At 51.8% G+C, this 12,485-nt stretch overlaps 1 protein-coding gene across 17 annotated transcripts in view; it reads left to right on the top strand.

The window, feature by feature from the left end:
* Window positions 1-12,485, top strand: part of LOC101523895 (patr class I histocompatibility antigen, A-2 alpha chain-like) — a 426,293-nt gene that overhangs the window by 258,867 nt on the left and 154,941 nt on the right. For 6 of the 17 annotated variants that reach the window (XM_058666625.1, XM_058666391.1, XM_058666425.1 and 3 more), the window contains one exon: window positions 5,017-5,133. In XM_058666625.1, coding sequence (XP_058522608.1) covers window positions 5,017-5,118 — 102 coding nt within the window. In that variant the 3' untranslated portion in view covers window positions 5,119-5,133. The other 11 variants (XM_058666501.1, XM_058666445.1, XM_058666496.1 and 8 more) reach the window with 6 other exon arrangements.

The raw sequence follows: 12,485 nt of genomic DNA, 5'->3' as shown, positions 1-12,485 counted from the left end.
TTGGGTTGAGTCAAGTTTTTAGCAAATGCAGGCAAGGGTATGAGGAAAGGGGAAATCATATATAATGTTGTTGGGATCATAAATTAGGACAACCATGATGAAAAACAGTGTGGGGATTTTTAAAAATCTTTTAACAGCAGTTTCCACATGAACCAGCAATCGTACTACTGGGCACACAACAAAAGACATGACTGATTGTGTCACAGTGGAACTGCTCCACAGCTTACAGCAGCACTGCTCACAATGGGCAAGATGAGAAATCAACTAAGATATCCATTGTCAGACGAATGGATAGAGAAAATACAGTATGCACCCAATGGAATACTGTTGAGCTATACAAAGAGTGATGTCTTGGGCAGGGAGTGGTGGCCTAGCGGCTAAAGTCCTCAGCTTGAATGCACCAGGATGCCATATGTGTGCCTGTTCTATCCCAGCAGCCCAGCTTCCCATCCAGCTCCCTGCTTGTGGCCTGGGAAAGCAGTCGAGGATGGCCCAAAGTCGGGATTCTGCACCCATGTGGGAGACCTGGAAGAAGTTCCTGGCTCCTGGCTTTGGAACGACACAGCTCCGGCTGTTCACTTGGGGAGTGAACCATCGGACAGAAGATCTTCCTCCCTGTCTCTATGCCTCTCTGTATGTCTGAATTTGCAATAAAAAATAAAATAAATCTTTTTTAAAAAGAGTGATAGAGTGAGGTCTTGTCATTTGTATCAAAATGGTTGGAACTAAAGGACATCATGCTGAGTAAAATGAGCCACAGAATAAGACAAATACCACATGTTCACCTTCATGTGGGAGCTGGAAATTTAAAAAATAAACCTTGAATCTGTACACAGGAGTAGGGGAGTTAGAGGAGTTGTGACCAAAGTAAAGAGAGGGACTCAGCTTGGGAAGGGTCCAGTTGACACATGCCCCTCTCTCCACCTAGCCCCTGACTCTGGAGGACCCTGGGGCAGAGAAGGTGGGGCTCTAGAGGTGGGAGAAGCTTCCCCTGAACCCTGACAGCTGTCCCACGAACAGGATCCCAGGCTTCCACCTGCACGGAGCTGGACTCTTCCCCAAGCTCCAAGGAGGCTTGTGGAAGACTCCAACACCAAGACACCAACTCAGCTCCGTGACAGCCTGCCCAGAGAGCACGGCCACACCAGGCCTGGAGTCTGACCCAATGGGAACAGGAAGGAGTGTGGTTCTGAATGACCAGCTGTGGTAACCTGTGATGCAGGAATGGAAAGTTAGCAATATCCAGGCTCCAGTGTGCACCTGACACCCCAGGGAAGTGTCATCCTTGCTGGAGGGATTCGTAAACTCTCGTGAACACTCCTCCCATGAGACAAAGCCTTCTCCAATGTTTGCTGCACTATTTCTTTTATGATTCGCACATGATACAACTAAACACTAATACAATCTTGTTTGGGGTTTGAATTAATTGAGTCACTACTGTCAGCAGGGACGACAATACGTGCTGGGGTTTCAGCTTTGACCTACAGCCCTAAGTCTGTGCTTATGGGCCCAACACTCTAGAGGTTTCCTTAAAGTGAAATGAAGCCAGTAGAGTGGGTCATGGAAATGTGCGTTTTTTTGCTTTTTGTTTATTTATATGAAAGGCAGGGTCAGGAAGGCACTGTGGCACTGGGCAAGTTAAGCTGCCACCTGCAAGCCAAGCACCCCAGATGAGAGCACCTGTGTGGCTCCTGACTGCCCTGCTCGCCCACCTGGGAGAGTAGGGGAACATGGACCTGGTGCTTGGGTCCCTGTACCCACGTGGAGGCCTAGATGGAGTTGTGGACTCCTGGCTCCAACCCAGGACATAGTGGCCCTTTGGGAGTGAACCAGTGGGTGAGAAATCCCTTGGGGATTTTCTGCTGCCTTCCCAGGTACATCAACAAGAAGGTGAGTGGGTGCAGAACAGCCTGGACTCCAAAAAGCCTAGGCTGTGTGATGTTGACCTTGCAAGTGGTACTTATCTTGCTGCACCACAACAAATGCTGCCGCTGAGCTGTTTTCATGAGCAATGATCCCCCTGACTCACATCATCAAGGCAGCTGACCACAGTGGGAACAGCTTCCCTGGGTAGCAGGAGAGGGGCCCTGCTAGTGCCCTAGTTCAGGACTGAGATGGGGTAGGGGGACCACAGGGAGAAGAAAAAATGACAGGGGGAAGGTTGAAAGGAGGTAAGGACAGGGGCAAAGGTCAGTATTCTAACGCAGCAGGTGCCCAGTGCTCAGAGTGTCACTTCCCTTCTCACACCCTGAGCTCCTGCTTCCTGGACACTTCTGAGGTGAGCACACCTCTCACTCCCATTGGGCGAGTGGCTTCCAGAGGAGCCAATCAGCCCCGCCTCATTCTAGTTATAAAATTGGCACGAAGAATCCTGAGTCAGAATCTCCTCAGAAGTCCAGGATGGGGTCCATGGCGCCCCGGACCGTCCTCCTGCTGTTTCCAGGAGCCCTGGCCCTGATTGAGACCCGGACAAGTGAGTAAAGCTCGGGAGGGAGATGGACCTGTGGGGCCGGAAGGAAGGAAGGAACCCATGGAGGCGACGCAGGACACCAGAGAGACACCTTTAGGACAGTTGTCTCCACGTTGGGCCCGCTGTCCCTCCCCGCCCCCCTCACCAGACCCTTTACTGTTAAGCAACCCCAAGGACCCTGCCCTGCCACCCCCAGTGAACTTAAGATCCCAGCGGGAGCTCCTGTTGGGGTAGATCCGGGTCTCAGCCCCTGTCTTCCCCAGGCTCCCATTCCATGAGATATTTCAGCACCGGCGTGTCCCGACCCGGCCTCGGGGAACCCCGCTTCATCTCCGTGGGCTACGTGGACGACACGCAGGTCGTGTGCTTCGACAGTGACGCCCAGAACCCCAATGTGGAAACGAGGGCGCCTTGGATGCAGCAGGTGGAGCCAGAGTACTTGGCCAGGCACACAAAGCTCGCTAAGAGCACCACACAGGATTTCCGCGTGGACCTAAACACCCTGCGTGGCCGCTACAATCAGAGCGAGGCCGGTGAGTGACCCGACCCCTCCCCACCTGCGCCCAGGTCGCTCTGGGTCCCAAGGCCGAGGTCCCGCCACCCCGGGACTGCGCGCCCCGTGGAGACTGAGGCCAGGAGGAGCCCTCAGGACACGCCCGGGTTTCATTTTCGGTTTCCGCTGAAATCCCTGAAATCCCCTCGGGTCAGTCAGGGCGGGGGAGGAACTGTGTGGCCAGGGCTGACCATGAGCCTGGGACAGACTCTCACACGCTCCAGAACGTGTATGGCTGCGAGGTCGGGGCAGATGGGCGCCTCCTCCGCGGGTACATGCAGTCCGCCTATGATGGCACCGACTACATCGTCCTGAATGAGGACCTGCGCACCTGGACCGCTGCGGACAAGGAAGCTCAGTTCACCAAATCCAAGTGGGAGGCTGAAGATGTGGCTGAGCAGCACAGGTCCTACCTGGAGGGGGAGTGTGTGAAGTGGCTGCGCAGATTCCTGGAGTTGGGGAAGGAGACACTACAGCGCACAGGTGCTCAGGGCAGGGAGGGATTGTCCTCATCCACAACCCCAGGGCTGCCCCTGGGACTGTGGAGGAGGGGGGAAATTGGGACCCAGGACTGTGTCCACCTCCCCTCATGGCCACAGCAGGGATGTCCTTCTGGGTTTTGGGGCCAGAGACAGAGACCCGCCCTTCCCTTAGTGCAGAAGGACCTGGATTGTGCAGGCATAGAAGATTCTGAAAAGAATCCTCTTGGTGCCCTGGACTCTCACTGGGTCCTATGAGCTGTGACCCCTCCCAGGCCTGTCCCCAACCTCAAGCCAATGCGATGGGAGGATTCACTCCAGGGTTTCTCAGTCTCTCTGCCTCCACTCAGAACAAAACCAAATCCTTTTTACCCCGTCAGAGACCTGGGGCCTCCTAGCCTGAACCATACCTGATTCTACATCTTTGCAGACAACAGATGATCCCATTGTCTTTATTCAGGCCAGTTCTGGGCTTGCACTGCTCCCCCATCCCTGTCCTCCTGTCCACTCTCAGGATGGACACTGAGTGCAGCTTTGGTGTCACATGAAGAACATGAAAGGCCTGAATTGTTCAAATCTTTCCCTAGATCCACCCAAAACACATGTGACCCACCACCCAGTCTCTGACCAGAAGGCCACCCTGAGGTGCTGGGCCCTGGGCTTCTACCCCAAGGACATCACACTCACCTGGCACCGAGATGGGGAGGACCTGACCCAGGACATGGAGCTGGTGGAGACCAGGCCTGCAGGGGATGGAACCTTCCAGAAGTGGGCAGCTGTGCTGGTGCCTTCTGGAGAGGAGCACAGATACACATGCCACGTGGAGCATGAGGGGCTGCCTGAGCCCCTCACCCTGAGATGGGGTAAGGAGGGCAGAGCCTTCAGCAGGGGTGGGTCTGAGACCTGGAGTCAGAGCCCCTCACCAACTTCCTTCCCCTCTCAGAGCCTCCTCAGCCCACTGTGTCCATGTGGGGAGTCATCGCTGGCCTGGTCCTCCTGGCAGCTGTGCTCACTGGAGCTGTGGTCACTGCTGTGATGATAAAGAGGAAGCGCTCAGGTAGGGCAGGGAGGGCTGGGTCTGAGTCTGCTGTCCCCCAGGGAGAAGGTCTGCCACAACATTCCTGGGAAGCACCATGCACACACACCTGCACCCCCAGCTGGGCCCTGGGTGCTCACACTGGCTCTGGTGTGAAGCACAAGTGAAGGTGCACCATGTACACTCCACGGGGATGACTCTGCTCACAGGGACCTGACTTCCAGCAGCCCCAGGTCGGGGGAAGGTCCCAGCTAGGACACACCTCCAGGAGAGGCACCTCCTGACCCTCTTCTGGGTCTGTGGCCACAGTTCTGGAATCTTCTCTGAAGTGATCCAGTCCTCTGTACTTCCTATGAGCAGGTCCTCAGGCCCTGCCTTCTCCCTGCTTCTCACTAGATGTTTCCTCTCACAGGTGGGAAAGGAGAGAGCTACACTAGGACTATAGGTAAGCACTGGGGTTTGTTTGGGGGTGGGGGAGTCCCCAAGAGCCTCACCTTGGCCAGATGCCCATGGAGAAGCTGCCCTGCCCACCTGTAGCTCCTCCCTCAGCCACACCTCCAGGGCTCTCACCAAGTCCTGATTGGTTCTCCCAGGTGGAGACAGTGCCCAGGGCTCTGACTGCTCTCTCACAGCTTGAAAGGTGAGACCTGAAGGGCCTGGAGCAGGAGAGGTGGTGGGTCTGAGGGGAAACAAAGGGGCTGGGGGATTCCTTGCATTTGCACATTTTCATATTGTGCTGTGCCTTTCACGTCCCCATGTTCAGTGACCTGAATTTGTCACCTTGTTTCTGTAGTGTGAGGCAATTGCCTTGTTTGGGACTGAGGGATAGAACCTTGCTCAAGTCCTCATCCTTGTGTCTTCAAAAACCCCCGCCCTCCCTTCTTGCAAAGGCATCTGAGTGTGTTCCTGTGGGCACAGTGTGAGGTGGCAGCCTGGCCCTCCCAGCCCAGTGTGGGTGCCTCCGTCCCTGTCTCAAGTTGGGTGCATCTGCTGCAGCTTCATCCTTCCTGTGCAAATCTGAATAACATATCATTTTCTCATTCTTGTCAGAGGTGTTAGAAAATTTAAAGAAAATTTCAAAAACTGGACAGAGAAAATAAACAGAAGCACCATGAACCTTCCAGAAGGCATGGGTTTTCTGTGTTGAGTCTGTTAAAGGAGGGGACAGGAGAGGATGGGGGCCCTGCATGAGGACGGGGTTGTCCCCAGGCTGTGCTCAGTCCATCAGGCTTTGTCATTGTCACTGCAAACCCGGCTCAGCTGCCCCAGTGTCCTGGTCTCTCTGGTAAGATGTGCCCACCAACACCTGCCATCACATGACTCAGCTGTGGCCAGGCTGCCCTGTCTCATGGACCCAAACAGTGGAGGCTGCACGAGGCCAGGACAGTCAAAGCTAAGGCTTGGGTTGAGCCCTAGGGTCCCATCTTCCCCTGTCCATTTTGTTCCTTAGTGTTGTTGGCTGATTGCACCTGCTCTTCCTGTGTGTGAGCTCTGGTGACCTTCACTTCTGTGTGTGCAGGAGGCAGTGTGGGAGGGAGGGAGGCAGGAGTTCAGAGGACACTTGTGAGAAAGCACAGGCTGCATGGACACCAGCAGGAGAGAATGTCGCTCTGCAGTGGCCACAGGCAACCTCTGTGTCAAACTTCACTAATGAACCACACGGTCTGGAAGGGCAGTTACAGCATACTAAATACTCAGATCACATTTCTGTGGGCCAGACCCAGTGCTGGGCAAGGTGGTCCAGAGTGGGTGTGAGGGCTAGGGCAGCTGGCTGTCTCACCATCATGGCCAGTGTTCACTGCCCCAAGGGAGGTAACCCTGAGGAAGGTTGGAAGGACACAGTGACTCACCAGCACAAGTATCTGGGCAGGTGCTGTGCTGGAAGGGGACGGCCAGTGCAAATGCCCTTGGCAAGAACTAGTCTGCACACAGAGCAGGGAGCCATCAGGAAGGCCATGTTGTGGCACTATCATCCAGCATGAGACAACACACTGGAAGGCTCAGCCCTGACTCTGAGTGAAGTGGGAGCCACGGGACAGCTCCGAGCAGAGGAGGGACATGTGCACCTTCTCCTGTCCAGGGACCACCCTGGCTGCTGCATGAGGACAGGGCTGAGAGACTGGGAGGCTGGAGTCAAAGTTCTAGGGGCTCCTACGGTGTAGGCAGGTATGCCAGTCACTGTGGTGGGTGTGGGCGTGGGCAGAGTGGGATATATGAGGTTCTGCATCCTTCTGCAGATGGATACACAGCACTTCCTCTGGACAGCATCAGGGGAATGAGAAGGAGCAGGCAAGGAGGACACCCAGGGCTTCAGGCTGTGTCAGTGGGGATGGCATCACTGTGAGAGAGGGTTGACATGGGAGGGTGGATCCCAAGGGGGTTGCCCCGGCATTCAGTGCAGGAGCAGTGGGAGCCAGGACGTCAGTGAGAAGTGACACTGTGGGGTTGGTAGTGACCATGAGTCGGGGGATGAGGGGAAATCTCTGTGCTGGAGACTCACTGGTTCGGTAGCTCCATGTGGACCACATCTGCACTTGGGAATGGAGATGGGGCACCCAGGAAGTGAGTGGCTATGATGAAAGCATGCACAGCACCAAGCCTTGGACATGGAGAGCTCAGTGGGGAACTGAGCCCATGGCTTGACCAGCTGCAGTGCTGGGCTCAGTGTGAGACACAAATGTGCTAGGGGATCCCTTGGGCGCAGGGAGGGTTGGGACAGTCTAGAGTGGGCAGGGCATCTGTATGTGGCTCAGGTGAGTGCTGACAGTGCCACCCCAAGTCACACTCTGGCAGCAGGAGGGGAGACAGGATTCTTACCTGGACCTCAGCCTCCCCTGAAGGGTGGTCACGTGAGCACACCTGGGCCCTGGGACCTACACAGTGAGGGGTCACTCTGGGAGAGACCTGGATACATGTGGCACAGCTTAGAGTGGTTTCACTCCGGATATTCCAGCTTATGAGATGGGAAACACCTGCACCCATTTCTGAGCCACACCTCCATCCTGACCTCTGACTGTCCCCGGGCTGCTGTGCTGGGCAGGACTCTTAACAATGCGCTGGGCAGGGCAGGGAGTCCCAAGTCCAAGTCACCTATATAATCCCCAGGGAGAACTCACCCACACTGGGAACCTTCCTGTTTAGCTGGGGGAAGGGGCAATCACTGCAGTCTCAGCTTGTGATGTTTCAGCTCCCAGTGTTCACATCCGGACATGGCACAGTCAAGGTCAAAGGTGCGTGAGTTCTCTGAGAGCCTGGCGATCAACCCCTCTGTCACCCACACTGGGAACCCCTGGGCCCATAAGCAGAGAGCACCACAAGATGTAGTAGAAGTAAAAAAATATTTCTATTTATTTGAAGATTTTTTTTTTCATCTTTGTGAAATGGAGAGTGCTCGCTATCCCCTGGCTCACTCCACAAATGTCCAAACAGCTGGGAGAGGGGCAAGCCAAAGCCCAGAATACAAACTCAGTCCAGGTGTCCTGGTGCATCATGTGCTGCCTCCGAGAACGTGCAACTGGGTGGACGCTGAGCAGGAAGTGGAGCCAGGACTCAAACAGAGCACTGAGATGGGATTGGGCATTCCAAGTTGCGTCTCCACCCCTGTGCCAAGTACTCACACCTATGTCCATGGTTCTCAGTCAGGGTTAAATAAAGGGCACAGGTGGTCAGTCATGACACAGGACATTGGAGATACACCGTCCTCTCTCCTAGTTGGGGCAACCCAGGAAGAAGGCTCAGGAAGAGGCCACAGCTGAGCACACGGAACCTCCCAGGATCCTGCTGCCTCACATGGTGCCCCACATGGATTCTCACTCCATAAAGGCCACAGTGAAATCCAGAAGTTGCTAAGTTACCCTTCGCTTGACTGTGTGACACTGTAGCTGACTGAAGGCAGAGGAAATGCAGAGAACTTGAATGAGGCTGCACAGCTGCCGGAGTCCAGCTCCAGCCGAGAGTTCGGAGCTCGGGAAGGGTGCGTGGCGTCGGCGATAAAGAAAGACACAGACACTGACACTTGATGGCTTCTTGCTATATGCTTTATTCTCCAAAAGAAGCTGTCCTTTTTATTTACTTAGACACATCACTAGCCTCTGCACAAACGTTTGATTTTTTTATCTTTAACTTTAGAACTAAGACAGCATACACAGATGTCCAATTAATTTTTACTTCATGGTCAACCAGGTGCTCTTAAAGATAATTCTGTAAGTTACTATAATCAGTTTCTTTAAAGCAAACCATTATTCATTCTTCAGAAGTAGCCATTAGGTGACAGCCAGAACTCCAAGGCCGAGGCACAGATGGTTACCTACTAATCAGTAAAACATTCCTACCTACTACATTTTATTTTCACAACTTATCTATCACATAATGGGAAAGTACATCAAAAGAAAAGAACACAAGGATCTAAGGCAAAAAGTTCCAAACGTTAAATCCCCCTACAACTGCAAACCCTACAACCCCATAAACAATTAAACAATAATCAAAAGTATATCTCTGTGATATTAGTAGAATTGCCCTATATTTCCTCTAGTTAAAAAATTATAAAAACAGCTAAAACAGCTGCATTTTCTATGCTCTAAAAGTTGCAAGGACAGGCTAACCTTTAAGGTCACAGTAACTATATATTTTTTGCCATAGCAGTTTCCACTCATACTCCCATCAATTCTGTTAGTTTGTAAAATTCTTATTAAGCCATTTTCCAGAAGGCATGCTATATGTCTGGGCCAGATTTCAGGACAATGGGTAGGCACACAACAAGGTGTCCAGAAATGGCATGGGTTTAATTGTACTCCTGTGCGCAGTTAAAGGCCCACTCACCAAGACATTATCAGTAACATTAGCTCTCAAGCTGATATTATTTGCCAAAGCCATCTCACAGGGGCAAACAATGCCTCAATAGATTACAGGATTCTTAGCAGGGTGCTTGAGTGTCCATGCAAAAGAGTGGTGAGACTGCATCAAGGTGGTCAGAGAGAAATCCGCCGGGCCCTGCCAAACAGCTGGAAGCTCCCCCGGGCCCTGCCAAGCAGGGGAGCTGTTCTCTTCACACCTTCGTGCCATCTACACCTACTGCACGGTCCCCTGCACACAGCCAGGAGCAGAATCCATGGCTTTCCCTGGGTTGTCCCAGCTGGGAACCACAGCCCTGCTGCTGGGCACAGAGGGCACAGCTCACACCCCTGACCCTGGCCTTGGGCCTGCACTAGGACTGCTGTCTGTGCTGACATCCTGGGCGTCCTGCATTTAGCACCTCTGAGGTGTGATGGAAATGCTTCTGTTGGCTCCAGACGAGACAAGGTTCACTTCCTGACTCTCCCTCAGAATTCCTCTCTCCGTGGGTCAGTGAGGGAGGGGCTTTCACTCCCTCCAAGCAGCTCTCTGATTCTCTGACACCAACTGGCAGTCCTGCCCTGAATCCTGGCAGGGACACCTGCCGTTAGTGTCCAACCCACAGGTTCCAGGACCATCCCATGACACTGCCCACCCTCCCAGGCCAGCTGCGGGGGGTCCTCAGGTCACCTGCTCTTCTGACCATTGTGGCTACAATGTTGAGGTTTTCCACAGTGTTCCTCCCAAGTTGGATCATGCTCTGTAAAAACTCCCACAGCCAGGCAGATATTGTACTTCCTGTAACAGTCTACACCAAGGTCACAGAGGAGCAGCCAGATGAGCCCAAGGTCTACAAGGATCCTGGTGTCAGAATCTTCTGTGTCCGTGGAGTTGGGCTGCAGTCCCTCCCAGCAGCTGACTGCATGGCCAGTCCAGGGGCTCTTCCCGACCCTCCCTTAGAGGTGTCCATGCAGCTTTCCTTACAGAGTCCTTCTTGTCAGAGTTTATGTTCATCTGTTTGGGAGATGGAGACTGACAGACCATGAGAGGCTCCCCTCCACTGGCTCACTTCCCAGGAACAAGTGAGGGCAGTTTTGTCTCCACTCATGTGCCCTTAGGATGGCCTCATCCACTGAAAACTAAAAGTAATGGGGGAACTATCAAAGAATTTACAAAATGAATAAGCAAGAGAATAAGCATTTAAGACAAGAAGTAAAGGGGTACAGACATTAACAGGAAAAGGTTGTTTTTATTTTAGAGCACTAGAAAAATTCTAGCTCTGATTTCCTTAGGCTTTTAACTGCAGCAGATCAGACAGCAGGCGCAGAATCCTTCCTGCGGGGATCTGATAGGAGACGCTCCTGCTCCCTCAGAAACTGGGGAACCTGAACTTCACATCTCTGAGACACATGACAACATGTGCTTCAGCCCCTGTGTCAATCAGGTCTTCCCATTCACAATAGCTATAACAAGTGAAATACCTTGGGGTAAATTTCGCCAAGGACGTGAAAGATCTCTACAGTGAAAGTCACACAACTTCAATGAAAGAACATGAGACACAAACAATGGGGAAAATCTTCCAAGATTCTGAATGAGAAGAATTAATATGATCAAAATGTCCATGGTGCCCCCAAGCAATTCACAGGTTCAATGTGATCTCAGTAAAAATAACAAGGTCATTGTTAGCAGAGAAACAAGAACAAACCAAACCCCAGATTAGCAGGAGGAGAGAGATCAGAATCAGAGCAAACATAAATGAAAGTGAAATGAAGGAAAATGTGAAAGGTAAACAAAAATATAGGTTTTGTTTTACAAAAGTAAAATAGACAAACATTTAGCCAGACTAACCAAAAACAAAAAAAAGCTTTTAAAAAAACTCAGATAAGTAGAATTAGAAATTAAAATGGAAACATTACTGGTCCAGCATATTGGCTTAACTGGCTGAACCTCAACCCCGAAGCACCTCATCCCAAATGGACACTGGTTCGTGTTCTGCTACTCTACCTCCCCCTCAGTTCCTGCTTGTGCCTGGGAGAGCAGACAGGAGCAGCCCAAAAGCCTGAAAACCTGCACCTTAGTGCGAGACTAGAAGGAAGCTCTTGGTTCCTGGCTCCACATCAGCTCAGCTACGGCCAGTGCACCATTTAGTGAGTGAGCCAGATGATGGAAGATATAGATCTCTGATTCTCTTTTTTCTCTTGTACAATCTGGCTTTCTAATAAAAAATAAAATAAATAAGCCTTAACAAACAGGAAGGAGATCATGGCGGACCTAGTGGCTAAAGTCCCGACTATGCAAACACCAGAATCCCGTGTGGACACTGGTTCATGTTCCAGCTGCACAACTTCCCATCCAGCTCCCTGCCTGTGGCCTGGTAATTCAGCAGAGAATGGCCGAAAGCATTGGGCCCTTGCACCAACATGGAGACACAGAAGAAACTTTTGGCTCCTGGCTTTGGTTCAGCTCAGTTCTAGCCATTGCTGCCACTTGAGGAGTGAACCAGCTGATGGAAGATATTTCTCTCAGTCTCTCTGTAAATCTCACTTTACAATAAAAATAAACATATCTTTAAAAAAAAAAAAGGAAAAGGGAGATTTTACTACTAATTCAACAAACAAAAAGGGTCTAAAGAAACTGCTGTAGGGGTCTCCCTTTTGGGCACTGACTCAAATTCTTCAAGTCTGACAGCTCCACTTCAACCAAGCTCCCTGCTGATGGCCTGGGGAAGCACCAGAAGATGGCTCAAGTACTTGTGTCTTTCATTCAGGCTTTAGCCTGGCCCAGCCCTGACTGTTGCAACCATTTATGAAGTGAACCAATGGATGGAATATCTTTGTGTCCTGTGTCCTGCTCTCTCTACAACTCTGCCTTTCTGAAATAAATCCAGAAAGGAAAGAAGGAAGGAAGAAAGGAGAAAAGAAAGAAAGGAAGAGAGAGAGAAAGAGAGAGAGAGAGAGAGAGAGAGAGAGAGAGAGAGATACTACCATGAAAAGAAATAAATACTAACAAATTCTATGTGTTCATCAAAAATAAAGTCAGGGACAACTATTGGGCACCAACAGTTAAATCAGCACTGTTAAAGCTGCATCCCACACTGCAGTGCTCAGCATCCAATCC

This window comes from Ochotona princeps, chromosome 1, assembly GCF_030435755.1.
Source record: "Ochotona princeps isolate mOchPri1 chromosome 1, mOchPri1.hap1, whole genome shotgun sequence".
Lineage (NCBI taxonomy): Eukaryota > Metazoa > Chordata > Mammalia > Lagomorpha > Ochotonidae > Ochotona > Ochotona princeps.
The sequence above is the reverse complement of the archived record's forward strand: the minus strand, read 5'-3'. Positions and strand labels throughout refer to the sequence as shown.